Below are 25,099 nucleotides of genomic sequence, written 5' to 3' on the forward strand. Positions count from 1 at the left end.
GTTAAGCAATTTAATTTAAAGGCAAATTTTCTAAAATTGCTGTTAAGGATTTATACGTACACTGTCCCATCTTGGTTTACCATGGTTATAACTTATAACCAAGATGGGCCAAAAAGTTGTTTTTATTTTGTAAGTCGCTCAATAAATAACAAGAAAATTTATTAAAAGTCACGCCCTTAATTTCAAGCGGTGCCATATCTAACATAATCCATACAAAGATTAGCCAAAACATATCGCGTTTCTGAGTGTACTGCCATTTTGCTGTACGGTTATTTTCGTACTGTCATTTTCTTGTACCATTCTCTAATCTCTGTCATCTATTTTTAATGCAGCCATTTTCTATTGCATTGTAGCCTATGTGGTCAAAACTGAACTATATTTTATCCGCTTGGTGACAATATGAATATTTGCATTTGGCTGTATGCCATTCAGAAAAGCAATTGCCCGGTTCAGTGAGCCAAGTGCTTTACATCAGTAGGCTGTTTGGTATGGATTGTCATAAACTTTATCGTTGTAGGGTAGGTTGGTAGGTCATGCTTATGAAAGGAGAAATAGATTTAAGTTTGTACATCGTTTAAGATTAATGACTTTTGTAGGCAATATTTTATAACAGTTGAGATAACGTTAAAGACAGTTTGATGGTTAACTGGCTAGAGTAGGCCTAGACCCCTAGCCCTAAGCAAACTTTCGATAAACAAATTATTATTGAAAGAGGCTATCATGTAGACATTCCGGTAGCCCAACGTTCTTTTGTATTATGGTAGCCTGATCAGATAACATATTTTCATGTTTCAACAATTTTGACTTTGAAATATTTTTTTAAAAAATTTCCAGATACGCTGAGAGTGAATGAACTCGGTCGTTGGTATTTACTATTTAAACGCTGTAATTGTGGCATACCGGTGTCGTGCCAAATAGTGACCCCCTGCCAAATATTGACCCCCTTTGTTTTATAATAAATTTATTCATTCAATACGCAATAAGCGCTAATACAGAAGTAGCTTACAGAGCTTACAGACAGAAGTAGGCCAACACCTGTGACCTGTATACGGTATTTTGTTTACCAGTATACATGCATTTGCGAAAGTTACGGTATCATACCATTTAGCCACTGAATAGGGACACGTTTTCCGCTGAGTCAATTATTTATCAGTTAATGAATTTATTGCATCACAGAGGGGGTCAATTGGCAGGGGTCATTATTTGGCACTTCACCAGGATCTGTTGTACTTTTGCACTCCGACTTGAAAGCCTAATTGGGAAGGAGTTATGAGGTAATAGAAAAGAAACTATGACTAATCTTCCCTCAATATCCTATATTGATATGGGAGTGCAAAAGTAACAGAGACCCACGTACCCTTCAAACTTAAGAACTCGGACAGTTTTGTTTTGAACAGATTGTGTTTTGGATCAAATAAGTACATTAGGCTAAGCTATAGGCCTGCATCCTGACTTACCGTACTACTTTATATATTCATCAAATCATCCATCGCCTGTGGATTACTCCAACTCTCTGAGGATATTTTCATATGTCTGGCGCCAAGATTTATATTACTGTATACAGCCAGGCAGCATGCTGAAGTTCAAGAGAACGTGAGATGAAGAATGAAATTTAAGGGAATAAACTGTTTTGAAACATTTGACTTGCTTTAAGTTGACTCCAGAAATCAACTGTTGTTGTTATATTCAAACCAGTCAAACAGCCCTTGTGGTAAACCGTTTATGCCAGAATTTAGATAGAGAGAAACAAGTTTCCATATATTTACCAACCAAAGAAAAAGGCTGCAGCAACATTTAAGTAGAGTAAGTAATTACTTGAAAGTTTAACTCTTTAATTTAAACTTCGTAGTTTATTTTGGCCTATTTATATGTTTGTAGGTCACATGTGTGTGCCTGACCTTCAACTTCACAAACTGGCAATATGCACATAGAATAGCTTATTATTAATTTTTGGAAAATTTTTTGTGTAACAGTGATCATGTGCATGCCTACCCTAGTGTGTGACAAGTTCAAAATGTTCTGTTCTCAGTGCAAACTCAAACTATTTGAGAATTATCTGTACCAAATAGTACGGTTCTGCTACAATGTGTGTGAAAATTAAAAGTGCGTGTTGAACACTTTTCACAATCATTACAAGCTTGGCAGTGTGGTGTATTGTATATATACATTTTTGTATTATAGCAGGTTATCTGTCAGCATATATTAGAAATTCAACCTGCACGTGTGTATTATCAGAGCATATACACCTTTAAAGCTAACTTCAATTGTTACATTGAGTTTGTGATAAAGATAAAAATAGGCCGCTTTACTGCACTAGATCTCAAATTACCATTATTATTATGAGAATCATGAATGACGATTGTTTTGTTTAAAAGTTCTGCCCTTATGCATTTAAACAGCTCGCTATTTACTATTGGGTAATCTATGTTTATAGCTGTTTACTATTTATGACATACTAATATTTTTGAAATTGATCACATATGATTGCCACAACCAACTGTTCGGTTAAGAAGATATTCAGGTTTCACATCTGTTGTTGTGGTCAAATGCAAAAGTACATCGCAGCCATAACTGGTTGCATATTCATTGTTACTGTGCACCGGCCTCCATTGATAAAGCTAAATGTTTATGATTCATAAAAGAACTGATTCACCACCATTTTTAACTATTTCACCACTGTTATTGGTGTACTAATGTCTGTTTACTTAAAATTGACATTAGTTGCAAGCTAGTAAAGTTAGTGATAACAGAAAACTATTGCTGGACAGTTACACCTTTTTGTAGTGGAATTGCACATTATCTGCATAGTAACACGATATTTCATGATGCTTAATTTATGCTTGCCATGCTTTGTCAGATGAAAAAAGACCAAGAACTTCTGGATGCTGCTAGAACAGGAAATTTGCAAGTTGTTGAAAAGTTACTTACACCTCGATCAAAATCAAGTACACTTGCTGCAAGTCTAGGGTAGGTTTATTTTATAAATTTATTTATGTATATATGCAATATTAAGCTTGTTTCCAGCAGTACAGTACTAGTTTTAGGATTTCAATTCAGAAATAATTCGTTTTCCTAGGTACTAGTACCTCAAGATCGATAAGTGACATGTGACCTAATGGTCATTATTAACAAATTCGGTCATGTGCTTTGGTTTTCATTCTATGTATTCTGTTCTTTGTAGAATTAAGGTTGGTGCAAATGTGAATTGCCAGGATCAATCCGGATACACTCCCCTGCATCATGCTGCTTTAAATGGTCACAGGTAATAAATGCCAGTTATATTGCAGTGTGTTGTACCTACTACCAAGGTTAAACGTAAGGTTTTGGAAGTAATGGATATTTATGTATTGCAGGGATGTTGTGACTTATATGTTGGAACATGCTGCTTCGGTTAACATAAGCGACAGTAAAGGAAATTTTCCTCTCCATCTTGCTGCGTGGAGTGGAAATCACAATATAGTATACACATTGCTTACACATGGTCCAAGCATTGCCAAAATTAATGAAAAGGTTAGCTTTAGCCCTTAGAGTTTCATTCAGTATGACACCCAAGGTCAATTTTTGATTTGCTGCATAATTAGGTGAATTTCATTACAGTAAGTACAAACTTTTAATTATAAGGGTGATGAAGTTTCCTTTAGAACATCAATTTGTTTTCTTGTTGCAATGCATGGAGTGAAAGTTGATTTTCAAATTTACGTAGTATATATATTTTGGCTACTTAGGCTATTATATGCTCCTCTTGTACTCTGACTTAAGTCTTTGAACACGAACACACAGTGTTTGGCTAACAGCCTCCATTTCTACGTGTTGTGTATAGCTGTTGTATTTGCGATTTTGCAAATTGCCTGTAACCAATTAACTCTTATTCATGAATGTATAATTGCCACATTCTTCAACAGTTTCTATTTTGTTTATCAGTTGAGCTCATATTTCATTAAACCTTTCTTGAGGTAGACAATCTAATTTATGAGTTATTTATATTAACAACCCTTGTAATTGACATATATTATTTAGTGAACGAGCTATCATGTTGCATTTATTAAATATTTATATATACTTGATACATGTTTACTTCAATATAATCAGAATACTTCAATTCTTTGCAGAATGGTGACAATGAAACCTCTTTGCATTGTGCTTCACAACATGGTCACTCTGAAACCGTCAGAGTTTTACTGGATAATGGCGCTGATCCTTCAGTAAGTAACGGAAAACAATTTATTGATCAGGTGACAGACAGAACCTGTGTTTGTGCACTTATTGATTTTCAATATTATCTTGGCTTTTTGGTTTTATTGATCAGGTTTAATTGTATGGTTGTCATTCATGAAAGAAATGTATTTTCATACGCAAGAAATTCACAACTTTTTGTAAATATCTGTGTAATATTTAATGACATTAATTGTGCCGAAGTTATCCATTGTAAATTGATAATTTGTAGTGCATTCCATTGTACTTACCATTCAGGGTAATGTTATGATATGATGTACCCAAATTGGTATATCTGTATGCTCAAAGATATTTTAGTTTTACTTGTGGTTAATAAGTAACTCAGTTCAGTTTGCTGAAGTTTCTGTAATTTATGAGATTTTTGTCTGACTTGTTTTAAATGTGTTTTACAGTATGCTTATGTTTGCTTTTTGTGGTACATCAGCATAACCAACTTAAAATTATAACTATTGGCATTAACGCAGAGTATATTTTTATTTCGTTGACATTAACCCATGCATATAAAACATATCTACAATCTTCAGGTTCGAAACATCCATGATGAGTCTCCATTGGACTTGGCATCTCAGTATGGTCGACTTGATGTTGTGCGTTTGCTTCTGCATTACCAGCCATCTTTGTTATCTCGATTTCCAGAATGTTTTTCTCCATTACATTTAGCATCAAGAAACGGGCATAAGGAAGTAGTGGAACTGCTTCTTGCACATGGCGCTGATATTAATCGTGGTGTAAGTATGGATTCAGATGACATAAGACATAACTTGATATGTGGAGAACAACATAAGAAGTTGTAAAGCTAAGCCAATTGGCTGATTTTACTATGCGGCCAATTTTAGCTGCGTTGTAGTTATGTCATCTAAAGGAAACACTACTTTAATGCGTTTTGGTAGATTTTTTGGCATATGTCTGCTATCACCGTTGTACCGGTTGTTCTTGAATTTGAGAAACATGGACTGATACAAACAGATGTCTGTCTTTCTGTAGGCTCTTTTTAGGCCATACACAATATGGTTGTTCCTTTTATGTCAGCTTGTGTGTGCGCTGGAGATTGTTACATGGGTAATTTGAGCTCACTTGTCTTTTCCAATTTGTTTTGAAATAAGAGGAGGTATTTTTAGTAGGCTATGGAGAAATGGTCCCTGGAAAACATGCTTCACATTGCTTCACTCTATGTTTTGCCAAAATGTACTAAAACAGAATTTTTCTGATAATAATCAAAACATTTTCTACCAACTGCTACCTTCTACATACAAATTAATTGTGTCGAATGTCCAAAATATGACAAAATTAATGTGTCATGAATACAGTACGAAAGTTTGATGTTTTAACAGGGAGAAAATGGCTCAGCGCTACATGAAGCTGCTTTATTTGGTAAATCAGATGTGGTGAAATTGCTTCTATCTCGCGGTGCCAATCCACATACTTTAGACCCAAAAAGCCGTACTGCATTGGAACTTGTAAAACAACTGGATACACAAACTTCAAGGGAGATTGGCCAGCTTATTTTGTGTAAGTTGTATTTAATGTTAATATTCTGAGCCTTGCACAACACCTTTATGAAAACAGTTAAAATACTTTAGAAATATCAAAGTAGTTGTGTTACAATGTGCCATTGAAAAGTTTACCTAAAGCTGTTAAACAAATTACAGTTAAAATTTTAATCAATATCACTAGAAAGTTTGTAAAAACATATAGCGTCATCCATACCGGTACAATTACGTATCAAAGGTATGATTAGCATTACGTAATGACAACTACGCAGCTCGTATGCAAGAAGGCGAAGATTATGAACCAATAAGTCCAGTTGCCAACCTGTCTTTAACATCGGTGTGTCTGAGGCGGTTCCTTAATGATACGACAATCCCTGAATCGCCCCACACCGAGACCGACATGAGTAAAGGTGAAAGTCGCGTAGTGCTTGCCCTAACACCGGTGCTTGCTGGCATTTGGACCGTTTCCTAACTTGTATGTGTACGTACACGACCTTCCTTTCTCCTGCTTGTGAATCACTAAACATTAACATGTGTAACAACTTAAACATTTTGTTCTGTCACTCCACATGTGCATTATGCAGTCATTATATGCAAATATACGAAAATTCATTAACGCTTAACATATACTGTACACTTAACACGCACGACGCTTTTTACTAACTCAAGTTGCGGCTCGCGCTAACTAAACTGGTGACTTACGTCAGCTTTACTTGGCCTATCATTTCTATGATGCCAAATACCTGCTATCGTATGCCACGTTGTATATTCACTCTTTGGCAAACAAAGGCGATGTTAAATGTATCTGCCATTTCGTACGTGGTTTGTGCGGTAGAGCCGGCTCAACAATAGCATGCCTGTTTGAACTTTTTTATATTTATCTTGGTATGTTTGATGTATGTGCAGTTATCATAGAACAAGGTTTTGGCAAAAGGTATATTGTCACTAAGGCGTTTCGGCGCCTTGAAATTAATTACCACCCCATAACCGTTCAATGATGTCGCAATCGCTCCAGTATACCGGAAGTATTTTATGAAAACAACTTCCTATCAGTTGAGATGAGCAAAGTGGTCAAGCTCATAATTGTATGATACATTATACAGCATGTTACCTTTCGATACGTCAAACTTTCAATAATAGTTTTTGTAGCAAATCAATGCGCATAATAATGACGCTGTGAAGCATTTTTCGTCAGTGACTCCCACAAGACGTCAGCTTATCCCATCATAGTTAGAGGGGAGGGATTTAAAATAATCTTCTTGTCTGGAATAAGCAGTTTACTAACGTACACTAGTTTTATAGCGGCCGAACTTACTTGTAAAATCGCTTACCATATACGTGCCCAGTGTTTACGTAACTTCGTTTTATTGTTTAAAGCTTTCCTAGTCCAAGCGTACCCACTACAGTGCATGTGTGGATGGAAGCACGTTATGCTTGATATGTACTTGTCCTACTTGAGATCAGCTTTTGTTCGCTTCGTTCTTTTTCTTTCTTTCTTTGGAAGAAGGCCTTGGCTTAGTCGCCGTAGTTCTAACATATTATCAATTGGAGAAAGTGAAAAGAATATGTGGTTAATTTTTTATCACTAGCTCGGCCGAAAGCATTGCTCTGACTAGTGCCACACATTAGTAGTTCATTGTTGGTCATCAATCAAAGCGAATAGCGTTTCTGTTGCGTAAAAGCCAACACTCGGGACCAAATATGACAACATTACGTATATATCGTTTTGAATAACCGCTTGTGTCGTGTCTTTGTTTGTAATATAGACATGTTAAAGGAAGCGGCGACTAATACAAACATTTTATTTGCGGCTTTTTTACTCACATTAAGTCACTGGTGCCATCGCGTAGGAAAAAAATCCAATAACGTCCACCCAGGTACTCGTATTAATGCCATAAATGGAATAGTAATATCACTAGAACAATATCAGAATTCCTGGGATAAAACCAACAGCGTATTGCGCTAACAATAGGAAATATACGTGGAGTTTTTCTTTTATGTAATTATTCCGGATATTTTAAACTTTTTACAGTAATGTAATTATTTGTGATTAATATAAATGGTAAAAACACGTCTTTAACCAAAGTTCTATGTCTGGTCTACTTAGTTGACACTTCGTTAGGTTAACTTTGATGTTTTATCAGTTCACAAGTTACCACGGTTAAAGACAATCTCTGCTCAACATGGTGACACCCTATCGTCATTTTGATGACGTAGTGTCGTCATATGTTCGAACCGGTCATCACCTTGCCACGTAATTAAGCGAAACTCATATGACGTCTCATTTCGACGCGACTTTAATTTCGTTTATGATCCTTGGAAGAACCAAACGTTTTCCTATAATTTTTAACTATATTTATGAGTTGTATTTGTTGCAAAATGGGTATCGTAGAAGCATTTATCGCCAAATGAACACATAACTTAGGTGGCTCAAATAGGATCCAAACGCCGTTCGTTTCTAACAGTATATAATATATCGTGTCAATCTTGAACTTATATTTTGAGTGGATCAACCCGGGATTGTTTTAATTCATTTCTTATGACATGAATCACCCGAAATTGACAGGTGAGTTGCCCGAAATTTCCAGACAACGTCACTGACCTTACGTCAGTGATGTACGAAGTTACTCTACATTGTAACTTAATCAGTTTGGTGGCCTTTGTCTGACGGTTGTTGATTTAACTTAAATTTACCGTGGTTCAACCACACATACAGTTTTGGTTCTCAGCTTAATCTCAACGCCGGAATAATCCAGACTTGGTAATAAGATTCTTCACAAAACCTTTTTGGCAAATATTTCAAAATTTGTTCAATACAGTACTAATGCCTAAACTAATTTTCAAAATTACCGAACGACTTTAAATTTATCGACGTGTTTCTATTTTTAGCCTGCTATCTCTTGTGTGTTTGAATTGTTCCGGTGTAGGTTTATCGATGGCTTACGTACAGTTTAACTCCAGTTTGAGCAACGCTGACAGATTACTAGTTTTCCTTACAGAGAACTAGTCGAGACTATAATTTACAACTTTATTTTCTAGACCAAACCTATACATAATGATATTACTTCAAACGGAAATAGCTTTTATCTCCCTAATGTACCATGTTTAGTGGGAAATATTTCGGACGTATCGTAAAGATGTTTTTTTGTCAATCTGGTAACAAACTAATCGTTTTTCTTGTATGCTATGGGAAAATACCCTTTGTCGAGAATAGCATAAGCCGCCTGTTGTTTTTGCGTCGCAAGTGAAACAAGCCGTAAATCTGGTACGCGCAAGTTTTAGTGCCGTTGTAATTGTACCCAAGGGATTCTGAGGTATGTAAAACGCTAGTTGGTAAATATGTTTTGATGGACGAGATCACTGATTGGATTCGATTGCTCTACCTAAGTGCACCGGCCCATTAGAGTTTTAAAACCATGGAAAAGACAATTTTGGCAATTTTATGGTTATTTCAATTCAAGGTTGTTGTAGGCTACTACCGCTCATCTTTCGAGTACAAACTATGATTGTAATTGTTAAAAATAACTATTAAACTCTTACTGTGAAACCTCCGGTCGATTTACCGTTTTGAGCTACTTACCCGCTAACCTGTCATTGGTAGGTGCATGGTATAAAAATGATATAATAAAAAACTTGAATAGTGTTCTAACTTCAGACTTATGTAAGAATTTCTTTGACTTACAGAATACCCAAGGTAATTTCCATTATATTTGAAAAACTTTGTAAGAACGTATGTTAAAACTCAAATAGCTCAGTAATGTTTGGTGAGTGCAACAAGAATTTAACAAATTCCCCTTTTTCTATCTTAGCATTTTTAGAGGGAACAGATCGCCCCGATCCAGGTACGTGTTTGAAATTGTTTTTTTTTTTTCAAATTTGTTCATCTTTGCTAGAGGTATTACCACGTTTTTTAATCTTTGCGTTGTACAAAACCAATTATTTTTATGTAAGCTACCAGCCTGTTTTCTCACGAGTCTGCACGCTTAATATACATTATTAATGTATCAAATAATGTTAACGGCATGTGTTATTTCGGTATGTTATGTTTTAATTTGTCAAATCAGTGCACAATTGTATGCTTGCATGTAAACACAGTTATACGGGTGATGACAAACGCATAGCTGCAATATTCTAAAATTAACAAGCTACATGACACGCTATAATGGCTGCAATTAACCAGAACCGCCCGCCAAACCCCCTCAAGTTGTTGTGGAAGATTATTACGTAGATGTACCTCCTAAGTTAAACGCCTCTTTCCACCCATCCCCTCACCATCCAAGAGGTACGGCGATAACCCGGTGCTACCGCTTATGCATATGGTATATTGTAGGGTTGCTGGCGCTTACGTGGCTGCTCACAAGTTACGCTAGGTTTTAACAAAGTTGCTTCTTGTTTTTGGCACACCTGTGTTTGCTTTGTTGTGGTGACGTAAGTACTGATTTTTTTATCCCATATTTCCCTCACATGGATTCAGGTATTCTCTCTGGATGGAGTAAGGCTTCCTTAAACTTGAGAAGAAGCGCATCTGCTCGTAGCTCCAAATCACTACCCCGCCTCCCTTCGTCGAGATCCCGTTCTCCAGGATCATCTATTGCCTCTCCAGAACTTCCGATCCGCCAACATCACCCTTCATCCAACATGTTTCCAGTTTCCCCAACCTGTCGTCGAAGATCCGGAGAAGCAAGCAAACTCAGAAGGAGCTCCTCATCGCTGCCAGCAACGAGCTTGTCAGTTATGTCGCTTCCTACGATCCCGGTCAAGCAGTCCTTGAGGAGGTCGGAAACTGTAAAACCATATTTAAGAGACCCGCTGAAATCAGAAGATGATAGTGTCTTCCTCCCTTTAACTCCGACAAAAGGAGTAAAAGCAAAGCGATCCCAGAGCATGGAACCACGAGTCGCACCAACCCAGTATCAAGATTTACGAAAAGTCAATCAGGAAGTGGTGGATGGTCCAAGAAAAGACAGCAAGCCTGAGATCTTCAAGGATCGAGAGAGCAAGTTATCCGTCGACTCCATGAACGTATCTCCGTCATCCAATCGACCGAAGAAACCAGTTCGCAGCAAATTGTCCACTGTGTCGTCGCCGCCTCCAATACCACCAAAACCACCCAGTATGGCAGACTTGCCGAAGGTACTTGCGATGTGTCCTGGCTTATATGCAAAAGTGGCAACAAAATTGCAACTTGTAGTTAACAACTTTGTGAAACTTGCTTCGTTACAAATTATATCACGGATCTTTTTGCGTGAAGTATCATTGCTTTGTTATATTTCCTTGCGTACAATTGTAACCAGTCTAATTTTGCTCGTGTTACGGATTACCATTCACTAACATTAGCAATTGAAATGAAAAATTATTTCCTCTACAGATCCGGCCTCCTTCTCCAAAGAATCCTCCTCCTGACGAAGATTCTGATCTTGCGGATGAAACTGATGGTGACGATGAAGAAAGCAAAGAATCCGAAGTTGCAGACAAGATTGTCGAAAGTAGCACTGAAGAAGTGAGCTTCGTGTGTCTTCTGTTCAAACTCGGAATAGTAACCGATTTGGTATGTTGAAATGAAGTTGACTTATTCTGTCCTATGTGTTTTTCAGAAACAAGCTAGTCTTGAAAAAGCAACGAAATGCGAAGATGGTTTTAACTGCGGAAGTCGTAATTCAGTAAATGATGCTTCTAACTTATTGCCGGGTAAGAAGACTATCGACAGGCAATAAAAATAGTTTAACTGACTAATTCCAGTGTAGATTTATGCCGGATAACACAATTTTCTTGCTCATTATGTCTGTATGAATCGTTTAGCTTGTTTTTTTGAGGGAATTGTTATACTATCCCTTGCTTACGTAGTTGGAATTCCCGCGCATAAACTGGTCGATAAGATTCGCGGTCTGGAGGCGCCATCTAGTGAAAGTGGCTCTAAGAAAGATTCAACCACTAGTAGCTTATCTTCGCCACGGAGGTCGCCTTCACCAGCAGTTTCACCACCTTCTCCTCACAGTGCAATGATTGAGATATCACAGACTTTACAAAATGTATACGCACTGCACAATATATAGATCTAGCACAAAATGTATAGACCTGTAAAAGTTGGTTTAATTAAGAAACTCTTAAAACTTAAAATCGTTGTAGTACCTGTATTACCCTTTTAAAACCAGACTTTTGCTTGCGGCACAGAATGTTCATGGCGTGTTGGTGTAATTGCGATTACTGCCAGTTTTAATATTTGTTTAATACTTTTAGGCTTTGTCTCTCGATATAAAACATGAAAAAACGAATTCCGAAAAAGAAACTCTTGATATTTCACGCTTGGAAGCTTCTACACCATCACTCATGAAGAAATCTGCTGTCGATCAGGTTTCAATTGACAAAGCCATCACAACACCAGCTTTGCCCGAAACCAGCAAGCTGCAAGTTTCGGCGTTACCCTCATCAGCAATGCATGAAGTCAAGCCGCCTCTTACATCATCAATGACGTTATCAGTCCTAGCTAAGACGGCAACTTTAGAGAAGGAAGTGGAAGTTACTGTCGTCACTCCTCAAATCAAGAAAAATTTACCAACATCTATGCAAAAAGATCAAGTTGCAATTGAAGCCAACACTGACAATGAAAGGACCAAAGAACAATTGTCTACTATGCAAGAGCCTAGAGAACAAATTGCCACAACAGCCAAAGTGCCAAGTGCGAATGCCGACACAAGCAATAAGCCGAAGACTTATATATCAGAAGCCATTGTAGTACCGACACGAAAGCCAAAGCCCGCCATTCCAAACAAGCCTAGTTTAAAGCCCAAACCGCAAATTAAACCGAAACCCCAGTTAGGAAAAAAGCCGGCCGAGAATTCGTCAACAACGAAGCAAGGTGCGCAGGTGAAGACCGTTTCTAACGAGCCTGAAGATACAATTCACGATTCCAGCAAATGCTATGTCACTGGCGGCGCTGAAATTAAACGTGCTCGTATACTGAGTACACGCAGTACTGACTCGGGTCCGGTGACTACTGTCTCAGTCGACTTAGACGTCCCGGATGAAACGGACCCAGACCTTACCCCGAAAGCTGACCAAGAACTGACCCCCGTTGTGGATCCACTGACCGGTTATTTTCAGTCGAATAGCGCAAGAAGAAATTTCGAAGCACACCATGTAAGAACGCAGAACTCAGTGTATGTCTTGCGAACGGAATAGTGAATAATTAACAATATTAAATTAAATAAAGAAAACGAATTATACTTTAAACAACAAAGTTAATAACAACCTTGCTTTAAGTTTTACATTTCAAATTTCAATCAAGGCAAAAGATAACACCGGGCACAAATTTGATCTTCCTCCTCCACCTCCCGTTCATGTGCTCGCACCACCTCACCATCTAATGCGGGAGAAATCAGACGATGCCACTCCTGTGAACGAAGACGTGCACTTCCATTACGATGTTCCCAAGGCAGTCCCGAAAAAAATGAGCCCGCCAACGTTAAAGAAAATCCCAGGTACATCAATTCAATATTTCTCCAATTCATCAATATCATATCAAATTTTGATGCTTAAGGTGGGTTATCGTTTTTCGATCGCATCTATAATAATCACTTAGATAAAACTCTTTCTTGTAGACAAGCATAAGGAAGAAGATCCACAGACGGAAAGCTCCTCCAGCATTGCGAGCTGGGACGATGCTCTTTCCGATCGCACGGAAGACTTCGATATGCCAGTTGAAGTTCGCAAGTTCAGAGGTGAGCATCATTCATTTTATAACCTACCTGTAGAAAGTGGTCGGTCATGCCACTCCAGTACAGCTTGAATTGTTGGCAGTGAGTGGACGAAACGATCTTAGCGACTTGATATTATCTTTACACTGTTGTTAGAAAGGTGTCGCAGACAGTCGGAATGTTTGTAGTAGTATTACTTTTCTTTTTCTCTGCTTGTTAATCTTCTTCGTATGCTCTCAGATAGAACAGAACGGATAAGAATGCTTTGTTTACTTTCGCACACGCGTTAGCTGCAAACTGCTTAGTGCCCAGACTCCATAGAACGTAAGTTTACGTTGGGATTAACCCCCACAGCGTCTCGATGGATTATGTCGTCAGTTAACGGACTTCGAAATTTGCCCGCGACCATTATAACGTCTTAATTCCTTGATGACGACATTCGGAAGCCACTCAGTCAACCCGTTGGTCGGGATTGGTGAAAGATTAGGGTCGTGACTTGTGAGTACGGAAGAATGGTTTCTATATGCTCGTAATAGCCCTGTCGTTGGTTTTGATTAATCGGACAATGATGACTGAATAAACGCGAGAGTTCCTGCTGCTTTCTACCGAAAAGAAAAATCGCAATACGCTTCTGAAAATACGCTGTGTACCGAATTGCACATAACGCTGTGTAATTCTGCATTTGTACTCATGTGTTGGTTGTTTGGTGATTTGATAATAATGAAAAAGTTTTAATTTGTTTGTCTGTTTTGGGTGTCGTTACAGCAACTCACAGAATACAAACGTCCAGGTCATACGCCTTTCTGTTGAATAATTTTTTAAGCGGTGTTAGGGTGGTATTTAGAAGCATACTCTTACTGACACGAAGTTTTGTTTCAGTTCTTGTTTGATCACCGTTGACGGCGCCCTCACACCACAGTTATAACAAACCCTGGTCACCTGCGTTCGAGTTCATCCGAGTTGTCTAGAAGTGGGCGGAAAACTTTCGTTGTCTCGTGCAATTATTTTTAGGCTGTGTCGTACGTTGTTTATACTTTCAAAAATAAACTTAAATCTCTCCCTTTTTGCGTTGAAAAGACCTGCTGTGCGATGACGTCATTATTTATGCGTCAGATTTTACGGTTTGTTAATTTTTCAACAATTTCGTCGTTAGTTCACTTATGATAGATTACCGCCCCAACAGCGATACTACAACGCGTTTAATTAGTTTTCAGTGATTAATGAAGCAATTGTTTACGATGATGATATTATGTAAGCGCCGAAACTTATCCTGAATCATCCGAGTTTTTAAAAGATTTTCGAAGATTTTCCAGCGGGCAAAGTTCGAATACACACCAGGTTCACGCCACGCAGCTCAGCTTATGAGTAAGAATCAATAGTACACTGTAGAGCAGCGAAATAGAGGTATCTCGTTGAAGTGGATGCAGTACGTGAATGTAACCGTCAGCGGCAGGGTTTTCAGCCCCGCGTTTGTGCCGGTCACACACGAAAGAAATATTTTGTAAAAACTAATTTACTTTGGGCCACCCAGCCCACCGTGGACGCATTGCTCAAATACCACCACTACCTGCAAGCACCTTAAACTTTGAACGCGGTTTATTATTTTAACTGTTATCGGTGTTTTGAAAGATTGTAATCTTCACTCCTAGCCAGACACACCCTGGTCCAGATATTGTGTCGGTTGCTTCTTGCTTCTCTGGCTGGTGTTGCCATTCAGCACTTCAAGATAAACCACCATGAATCACACAAACGTAAGGCACCTAAATGAATTCTTGTGCAAATGTGTGTAGGAAAAACATCCAAGGATATCGTTTATCCGTCAAAATACCTGCAAACTGTTACGAAAAACACAAAAAACCTTGAACAGTCTCTGAACAGAGTCAATGCTGCGTTGTTAAAAACTTCAAACTTTGCAGTCATTTCATCACTTCTACCACATTATTTCATGTTGTCGCGTATTTTCAGTTTAAGTTAATGTAAAAGCGATTATTTTATGCATGCTACTGCATAAAATATTTGGAGTGTTAACTGAAGTTGTTTTTGCAAAATTCACCTCGACGCGTAGGCCTATTTAATGGAAATTGTGTACACACGAATGAATCGTTGCCCCTCGGTATCATTCGTTGCATACTTTCAGTAACAAAGGTCGAAACTACGGCTACGTGACTTTCGTTAGTAATGATATTTGCATTAAAAAACTGCCGAGTGTGAAAGTCTATAATCACAGTTTATTAATTGCTCCTCATAAAAATACACAACTTCATCCTGCATCCTAAGTAACGCTTTTAGCAAAATGTGCAGAAATACTCGAGTGTTTTTCGTTTGTTATGCTGGATGAATTCATAGATGTCAGAAATAACTACGTTTTTTAACAAGTGTGGTTTCTTGTTGAAATACATGGCGGTCTTTTTGAATCGTTCCTCTGTGGAATATTAATCTCGGATCACTTGATTGGTAATAAGCGCATTTTCAGTAAACTAAGTAAAGTGAATTGTGGCGGTAACCAGTATAATGCTTTCAAAATTGACACACCTCCTGATGAGAATAGCGTTGATAACATCATAACTAGTCGTAAGTTTGGATTGATTGATGCATTTCAAGTTTTTGGGTAAAAACAAAAGAGATTAAGATTAACCTTAATCTTACAACTTGTCAACGACTCACTCATTTTTCATATGATTTGGCGATCATATTCGTTTGATGAATTTAGTAGTTTTCCATAAACACGCGAAAACATTGAAATTCCACGTGGTCGCGGTGGAACAAATGCCATCAACTTTGCATTGGCTGAATCACTCACGGTGCCTTTCTCCTACCATGGGACGCATGTCAGAATAAACACTTGACTTGATCACATTTCAACGACCGGTGCATTGATGAGTTGTCATTCGAGAACGAATAACACACATCACTGTCATCACGAACGTGATTAATTTTGCGAAAACATCGTCTCTGTCATTATTCTGTCATATTTCATGCTGACTACTGAACGCCAATTATTATTAATATTTTTGGCACGTAGGTAGGTCAACGGTTATCTTGCAGTGGCTTTCTTCCTGTCAACTACTTGGTGATATGCTAACATACATGTCACATGAGTTCAATGTGCATGCGTCGTTTGTAGAAATTATTGCATAAATACCTTACTCGATGGACACTGCACCGGTATTATACCAAAGCGTGTGAGTGTACCGTCCGACTGGTCACTATTAGCGACGTCATCATTTTCATAAATACGCGATTTCGCATATTCATCTCATAAAACCTTGTTTTTGTACACTAAGCCGTGTTTTTTCCATGTAATGAGCGGAATTTATGTGATTATGACTGTCGTAATGCGCCATATGTCAAAGTACGACGTAATGCTTCATAAAAACGTGTTAAGTCTTGCCAAAGTATTGTAACTGTATTTGTCTACAAGATTGAGAAAAGATATACCACTCCAGGTATATTATTTCCACTGTTAAAATTGCGTTTCAAAATTACGTCATATTCGGTGTGTTGCAAGATGATCATGTGACACACCTACGGCGAATCGCGTCTTACGTAGCCTCGATGGGACGATGTCGCCTTGATGATTATTTGATTTTCTGCCAGTCTATACGCCCGTTAAAATCCCGTTGGTGCCATTAGTACAGATGTCATGCTTGTCAGAAATCGACATCCTCTTAAATTTATTTTCTCATCTAAACAGCACAGTCCTTTGGGATTACTGTCTTAAAAATAATTTGTTTTCGTGTTGGCTTTTTTTATTGTTTCATGTTTTTAAGCGCCGTTAATTGTATCCTTTCTCCAAATCCCTAACGATAACGTGCTTGTCGCAACGGGAATGAGCGGTTGGGATTTAGAAGCACCTAATTTCGCTTGTCATTATTTTGTAATTTATTAAATTTTAAACTTGGCGCCATTTCCAAGTGGTTTGGGCGGTGGTTGTGATTTGTTTTAAGTCAGCATTTCAATCAATTGTTGCGTTTTATCTTGCTAATGCCTCTCAATTAAATGATGTCATCAAAAACAGGTTCTCTACTTAGCGTGCTATTTTTGGGGTTTTCGAATTGGTCAGCCCTGTTTTGTCGAAGTGATTTATCATTATGCTCACAGATGTTGTGTTTTTACAAGAAACCGATGTTTTCGGAATCCCAAAGAAGAAATTTATTTACCGTAATTGCTCATCATTTACGGGACAATACGCGGTTACTGTGGCCGGAATTTTAACCATTTTACACCATAGTTAAAGTTCTTATGAAATAGGTTCTTCATTAAACACGTGGCATCGTCTTCTTGATAGGTCATATGCCGGGAAACAAGGCAATTTATTGCCGCTGTTAAATTCTCGTTCTGGTTTCGCACAGGTGCGAAAACGAGGTAAATTGTTATCTGAGCTTCCGATGCGATCTTGTAAAAAACAGTCCGGTCTTTTTATGAGGGGCACGGATGACAAAACGCGCGGAGTTGTAACCTCAATTTCGAAAAGTAATCTCCAGATGTTCTCTGATGTATGAATCGCTATAAAACTCGCTTGTAAATCGTGCCGTGCTCTGACGTATATTTATTCGAAAACCGAACTTACGAATTTTGGGATAACGCTTACGTCACAAGTCATGACGTATAGATTAATTATAGAGTATTAACAAGAGATGATAATGTAAACGAAGGATAGATGTGTGGTGTAGTAGAAGAATTGTTTCGTGCAAGTTTTCTTTCGTTATTTGCAACAAGTTTATTGATACACTGGCCACCGAAAACATGCTGCCATATGTATAGTACAGCACCGAACGTTTATTCCAATTTCTTCGAGACCAATTTTTTCATCCTTCTGGGATTAGAAAAAAAACCTCGTGGCTCGAAAACGTAATACCACCTCCCATGCTGGCTCTAAAAAACTTGTTCGCTTCAATTCTGAAAAGATTTTGTCGTGTGGAAGTTGATGTCATGTAGCTGCTTGAAAATAAAAAAGTCTGTACAACTACAAATTGTCTGAAAACTTTTGTTTCCAAGAAGTAGGACCCTCCTTGGTTCACAACCTTTGTAGAAATATTTGAATAAACATAAAATGTTTGGTTTTGAAAATCTAAACACGCTTTGTATATTACATTTGAAATCTCGTTCTGCGAAATCGATTTTGGTGAATAAAACCTGCGATCTGTTTTCCACATAACTTGGAATTTTATCGTGCTACATTAATTCTGTTTACTTTTAATTGTTTCAATTACTATGATGCAATGTGAAGCTACTTTTAGCTTGGGAAGTATTCGCTTGCCTGTCGGTTCCATTGTGATATAAGAAACAAAAGCGTTGTACGTAACGAAGTTAAATTGAATCGTGTATCAAATCTACCCTTTGACCTATCTTTAATGCGTACCACAAACATGAGGTTTGTTTTGCTTTGTAGAACTTAATATCGCATCACAGCTTCGGAGATCACAAAGAAATTATTTTGGTCGAAAACAGAAATACGTTATATTGTTTACTAAATCAATTCTGCCAGACATGAAGAACCATTCAATTTGCTGGGAAAAACATCATTCTATGCGAGTATCTTATTATGTGTGGTGCTTTCGGCGGTTTGTGTCCGCATTCCCATTGAAGAAACTTAACACCGAATAGAAAAACACTCATAAAAGCAAAATGTAAGTCATCAGGCTGTTAAAAACCCTTCAGCTTCAAGTATGAACCAATTTACGTTGATGGGAAGCCCCTTAAATAACAAGCCAATTACGCATTCATTAGTCACACTTGCGTTTAATAAAGGAGGCAACTCCACGTGCATGACTATATGAGAATGTTTAAAAAACTGCTGTTCGTTTAAAACTCTCTTTAGGAATCTGTATTTCACTTTTAAGTGTTTCTTCCGACACCGCATTATTATTGAAGATTTGCTTAAAAGAAAGAAATTTTTTGTAAAGTTTCCTTTTTTTTGAAGTTAGGTAAATGTGTTTGCCGTCGCATTTCGTTCAACCTCCTAAATGCTTCCTTGTCATAACATTTATCCATGAATTAAGGTTTTTGAATGTGAATTATGCAGCCAACTCATCTGCATTGTGTTTGTAAACTTTTTATGCCTTTTAAGATAAATATTTTGAAACCGTTTTCCTAAAAAATGCAACGAATTTTTCTCTTGTATGCGCTATTGACTAACAGCATACCTGATTACGGGACCAAGATCTACGCTCGATCATAAATAATTTAGTAGCTTTGCGTCAGTTTAGGAATCCTTCATAAACAAATATGATTGACTTTGAATCATCGCACTTTTGCCTTTTAATAGTTAAATTTGTTTAACATACAATGCCACAAGATATTTATCATCAGTTGTCACCATTGCCTCATTGGTCAGGTTTTATTAGGTGGCCCTCCCGTCGAATGTTTAATTCAAGACAAACTGCGCGCGTTTCCTGTTATAAGATGAACAAATAGGGAGGACATTTTTATTTGTATTTTTGTAGCAGTCCATGTTAAGTTGGGGCAGTTTTTAACATGTATTCAGTCGTTGTACGAATGATATAACACGATTAACATTCATCGTTGTTAATGGTAAATAGTGTTGTCGGATTAGGCACGTGTAGTCCTGTATACACGATACATATATGAGCGTTATAAGCATATATACGAGTTACAGTGGATAGTTTTCAGATGTGTAAAGTTTTGCAGAAATTTTGTCGGAATCTAAAATGCGAACGTTAGCACACGTCGACGCATACAGAAGACGGGTGTTAAGTCCACTCCAATGCAGATCAATCGCAAACTAAACTTCTTGCTTTTTAGGTTTTACTATTGCGCAACCTTCGGATGGGAATAAGTGGCCTAGAATTTAAATAAACATTTTTAATACGCTTACCCTGTGCGAGCGTTGTAATTACAGTGACTCATAAGTAGTGGTAAGTTGAATCTATTGTATCGCGTTGACACCAAAAGGTTTATCTGATCTATTGCACGGTCAAAAATCCGGTTATATATCGTTTTGTAAGTGTTTTAATTTTTTATGCTTTAATGTGATGATCATGTTGCGCCACGCACTTAGCCATAGTAGCTTCTCTGCGGGTCGAGTAAAAAGTTTATTAAACGCAACAAAATCCGGAGATATCCCGCTGCGTCCAAACCAACTCTCGAAGTAGGATTAGAGTATTAGACGCTCTCACTACGCAAACTGTAAATATTTGGATATTTCAAGGCGCATCGTTCTTTAAAAAATTTTATTTAATGATCTTTCGGTTGGGTTTAATACGCACAGCTGCGTTTTGTAGCGACTTGCTGTTTGTTACAACGGTCTTTTTAAACGCCTTAATTTTTTTTATGTTGAAGCCTATATCACTTTCGTGAAAATAAATGCTTTTGGCCTCGCAACAACTCACGTCTCGTGATATTAACCGTTCTTAATTACATTTGACACTATGTTGTGGTGATCTCAACTTAATCCGCCTAAGTATTTTGTGCTGCAAAATTAGATTGCGCTTGTTTTTGAACATTGCCTTGTTTCTCAATACATACCCATCGTAAAGTCAAGTTGGTAATCACTGCTATGTAGTCTTCTTTTCAATCTTGCACTTGGAAATGGCGCCGCGCACTTTTGAATCTTGAGCAAAAAATCGAAAATTATCACATTACTCTCATATTCCACTTAACCAGCACTAAGAAGTAGCATTTTCAAGTATCCGCTGCGTAATGAAATGAGCTTAAAACCTGAAATTTACATTTTTACCACCGGGATGTCGTGCAATGTGATTGTAATTGCGGTGGAGATCCCTTATGGAGTTCTGCCAAATACCGGTTAGAATATGTTTTGAACGAGCGAACTGAGCCTTTGAATTTTGACAACGCAATGCCTGAGCTTGTATTGACTTTACAAAGACTTAGAATTGTTCCTTTTGCAACGAAATTCTGAACAAGCATGTTGTAGCCACGACAAATCGTGCGAAAGGTTGTCACAAAGAGGGTTTTGTGAAGATCTTGCTGTCGCCATTGTTTTGCTTTGCTAACACGAGCGTGACGTTTTCTGGTGCACCATGCCTGCAATTTGTAGTCGTCACATTGCAATTTGTTGTAACAAGCTTTATTCATTCTGGTAGCATACATAGACGCAGTGGGTACGAGTATGTCAAGAATTCGCTCAGTTTTTTGTCAGATTTGTTTGCACAAATGAATACATTTGGTGCTATTTTTGTATGCAGGTTACGATTTTATAGATCTATTTAAAATGGTGAAAAACATTGATTCCCTTTTTTTGCAAGTCAGTTCTGAGTTCTGACAACCGTATGTACCACCGACTCTATACCAAAAGCATAAATATCTTTTATTTCAAGCTAGTTATACGTTTATGCTTGAGGGGGTCAAACGTAATTATTAGCAAATAAGATGAAAACGCACTCGTACCAATCACATCCGAGGTAATCCGTCCATCATCTGATTAAACCCACCGATTCGTGCTATTCAATCAATTTGGGGAGCCTTTAGATTTAGAACCTTTAAATTTAGTCTGTATAACTCACCTATTTTCGAAAAGCTAATGTTTTCTTACCAACAGTTTTTGTTTTTCGAAATAGCTAATCTGATAATTTTACAAACTATTTACGTTTACCACTTCTGATAACGTTTAAAAGCAACGGTGTTTTACGCGCTTATTATGGACGATATACGTTGCAACTGAGCTCCACAAGAAAGTCACGTCTGGTAAGTGTGAAACTTTAACGTTGTCGTGTTTTGCATTAAAACATAGGGTCGCGAGGCAAGTGCTCTTTTGTATCATTACAGTATTGTACGATTGAGTCTTTTTAAAAAATTTGTCGTTGCTTTTGAGGAAAGAACGGTGGTTAAGTTAGACAGAGCGTAGCAAACGGTATTTCTATAGATCCAAATTATGTCTTTCATCGTTCTTCGATTTTACCGTTTTAGTTTTAAAAAAGGCGCAACGAATCGGCTTTGTGAATCGACGGTGTGGTGGAGGAACGGCTGTCAATATGTTATTTCATTTTACTTGGTTTGTGCTACTGCATTGTATAATAGGTTTTAGTTCAGTGGTTGGGAACAGGCCGCTTCAAATGTTTCTCGGTTAAGTCGTTTTTGGGCTTTATTATGCGGGGCTGACATAATCTTGAGAACGGTTATTGTGATGAGGTCTTATACTCGTATGCTATACTCTGTACAAGTGTTACGATTACGAACACCGTTGCATTTTCTCATCTCATCCAAATAACCTAACGTAATAATGGGACCTTCTATAGGCTGTGTTCTCATGTCTTAAGAGTAAGAAACGGTTGTTACGCTGTAATCATATTTGAGCCCGCTTTTTGTCGCCAAGATTTTGCTTGCAAACATCGGCCTCACACCATATAGGCATTGGTCGTAGATCATTAGTTAGGTACTCTCAACTATCAAGCAGATTAATTTATTAAACTGCTGGATGTAGCTACGTCTTTGGATATATAAACGGGCCATTCCAAGCTGAAAACTTTGGTGGTTTCAGATCGGCGCGAAAAGTCAATATTTGCGCATAAAAGCACGTCAGTGCCTTGTGACTTCCGCCAGTGTGTACTGCTGCTTCAGTTGTATCTGCTTAATGATTGCTACTCAGCGTTGTAATTCGATATCGAATTACAGATGTCAGTTATCTACCTACCGCCATGTCGATTAGTTTCTAGTCAACAGTTTGTTTGATTACTGATCGCTTGTCCAGACAAATATATTATGATTTCCCGATCTGTTTATCATCGGTTTGTTTTATTGAAGTGCGAGTTTTAGACGGAGAGTAATTTGTTGTTATACCGTACGTCCGTTGGGGAAGCGTTAGTTTTAGGACAGTTTTTAACCGGCCAGTTACATGTTTCTGAATCCCTAGGCTCCGTAAATGTTCTTTAATGATATGCGGTCGATTTGATCTTTTTCTATGAAGGTTGTTTTATTTGCAATGTGTTTGGGTCTTATCTCTTAGCACTTAGTACTAGCTAGCTTTTGTCTGTTCCTAGGTGAGCTCTGGGCAGCTTTTACCACAAAAAAAAACATTTAGTTTGTCGCGCATTGTACGGTTTATAATTAATTAAATTATCGTTCATAAACTGTTGGGCCTGTGATAAATTTTAGCACGTATTGAAAACAGCGACAGCAAATATTGATCAAGTGCTCAGAAATATATAAATTATAAGCACTTAAAATATGCCTTCTTGTGATATCTATCAATATCAAGTGCATCGCTGTCAATCGCAGACCCGCCAGGCGTGTCGCCCGTTTCATAACGTTTATGTTGTTCCACCACTTCACCTCTTAGCCGATTTTAATTACAATGCAATTGCAGTCAACTAGAGGGTCGATTTAATATTATATACAACCTACCTATTTTCTATGAAAGAAAGTAAAATTGCTGTTTTCGTATTGGGTTAGTTAACACCAAGTCAGACACGGCCATGAAGAAGGATAAGATGAGGTCATTATGAGGTCTACATAGGATGTTCAATGTCCACTGTCCAGATTACCTGTACAGATAAGACCTATGGGTCCCTGCCTAGAGCCTGGCGAAATCGCTTTGTTGATTGTAGTGGAAATAGCGTTCCACTCGAATTCGTTTTGTGTTCCTGGCTTAGTAAAGTTTTAAAGATTCTTGGAAACAGCATTCGCAACTGTTGCCTGCCCATCAAATATACTGTATTGAGAAAAATTGCATAAAATCCCGTCTACTTCGGCTGCTTTGACGTCGTAACTCGTAAGTCGATAGAGGCAAGTTTCATTCGGTATCGGTGCTTCCAAATTGACCTCTATTGTGACGTCAGTTGTCACGGGACGACAAGAAATTCTGATTTACGTGTGTGTTGAACCTTTCGGCAAACCCGTTCTGTACAAAGCAACATAATTAGCGTTGTGATTTGCTTACTGCAGTAGATAAACTATATTTATGGGCAAATATGCAGCGGCCTCCGGCAAAGGCACATAATAGCAGGCGGACGCGCTTTCAATTACTGGCTTAGTGGCGGCAAGGCAGGGTTTTGTTTGAATAATGACCCGGTATTGTACAAGTGGCACGCGCTCGATCTGCTATTTGATACAATTAAATTCCTGTGCTAGGGAAGAAAGACGTCGTACATTGTTTTATTAAGCATTTCAGTTGATTGGGGATCGTATGACACCGACTGTCCGACCCCAGGGCGACCTACAGTATCTTGCGTTCACTCAGCTACAAAGTTTTTCGGTGTTATTGTGGGCAGGAGTGTAGGTTTCTGCATCGCCTTTATGCAATTATTCCGTTACAGTGTTTCTTACAATTAGCTAAATGTTGCGAAGTGTACTAATGCAGGATAAGAAGAAAGTTTAGCCGTGAATGAAAGAAGTTGTAACGTAACTGACTCTCAATACTCAATGCCTGTATAGGTGTGCATTTGTATACTTAACCGATAAATCGACAATTACACATTTATCACCTATGCTATGTTCCAGTTTTGTTATCTATAAATGTAAAATTTAAAAACTCATTGCGTGGCACATTATTATTGGATACAAATCTTAAGAAGCAAGTTCTCCGAGCTCGGACCAAGGACCACGTAAATAAGGTGAGGTTTCTGGCTTATGCTGTGAACCGTGCAAAATGCTAAACCACTTGTAACAACTTGTATTATATGTCATGCTAGCGTCATTGTGCTACTTTATATCTCAGTCAATGATAGTGGCAATGACGTACAAAGGCGGAGCTCCATTGAGTTT

At 38.0% G+C, this 25,099-nt stretch overlaps 1 protein-coding gene across 1 annotated transcript in view; it reads left to right on the forward strand.

Moving 5' to 3' along the window:
* Positions 1-1,387: 1,387 nt before the first annotated feature.
* Positions 1,388-25,099, forward strand: part of LOC143446916 (uncharacterized) — a 44,543-nt gene continuing 20,831 nt past the window's right edge. The window contains exons 1-17 of the mRNA XM_076946774.1: positions 1,388-1,803; positions 2,858-2,967; positions 3,182-3,262; positions 3,354-3,510; positions 4,110-4,202; positions 4,758-4,961; positions 5,565-5,742; positions 5,996-6,133; positions 9,533-9,565; positions 9,904-10,005; positions 10,198-10,856; positions 11,092-11,223; positions 11,318-11,411; positions 11,568-11,752; positions 11,961-12,860; positions 13,009-13,201; positions 13,322-13,441. Of these exons, the coding sequence (XP_076802889.1) occupies positions 2,858-2,967; positions 3,182-3,262; positions 3,354-3,510; positions 4,110-4,202; positions 4,758-4,961; positions 5,565-5,742; positions 5,996-6,133; positions 9,533-9,565; positions 9,904-10,005; positions 10,198-10,856; positions 11,092-11,223; positions 11,318-11,411; positions 11,568-11,752; positions 11,961-12,860; positions 13,009-13,201; positions 13,322-13,441 (3,379 nt within the window). The 5' untranslated portion in view covers positions 1,388-1,803. The remainder of the gene's footprint in view (positions 1,804-2,857; positions 2,968-3,181; positions 3,263-3,353; positions 3,511-4,109; positions 4,203-4,757; positions 4,962-5,564; positions 5,743-5,995; positions 6,134-9,532; positions 9,566-9,903; positions 10,006-10,197; positions 10,857-11,091; positions 11,224-11,317; positions 11,412-11,567; positions 11,753-11,960; positions 12,861-13,008; positions 13,202-13,321; positions 13,442-25,099) is intronic.

The sequence above is a fragment of the Clavelina lepadiformis genome, chromosome 2 (assembly GCF_947623445.1).
Source record: "Clavelina lepadiformis chromosome 2, kaClaLepa1.1, whole genome shotgun sequence".
NCBI lineage: Eukaryota > Metazoa > Chordata > Ascidiacea > Aplousobranchia > Clavelinidae > Clavelina > Clavelina lepadiformis.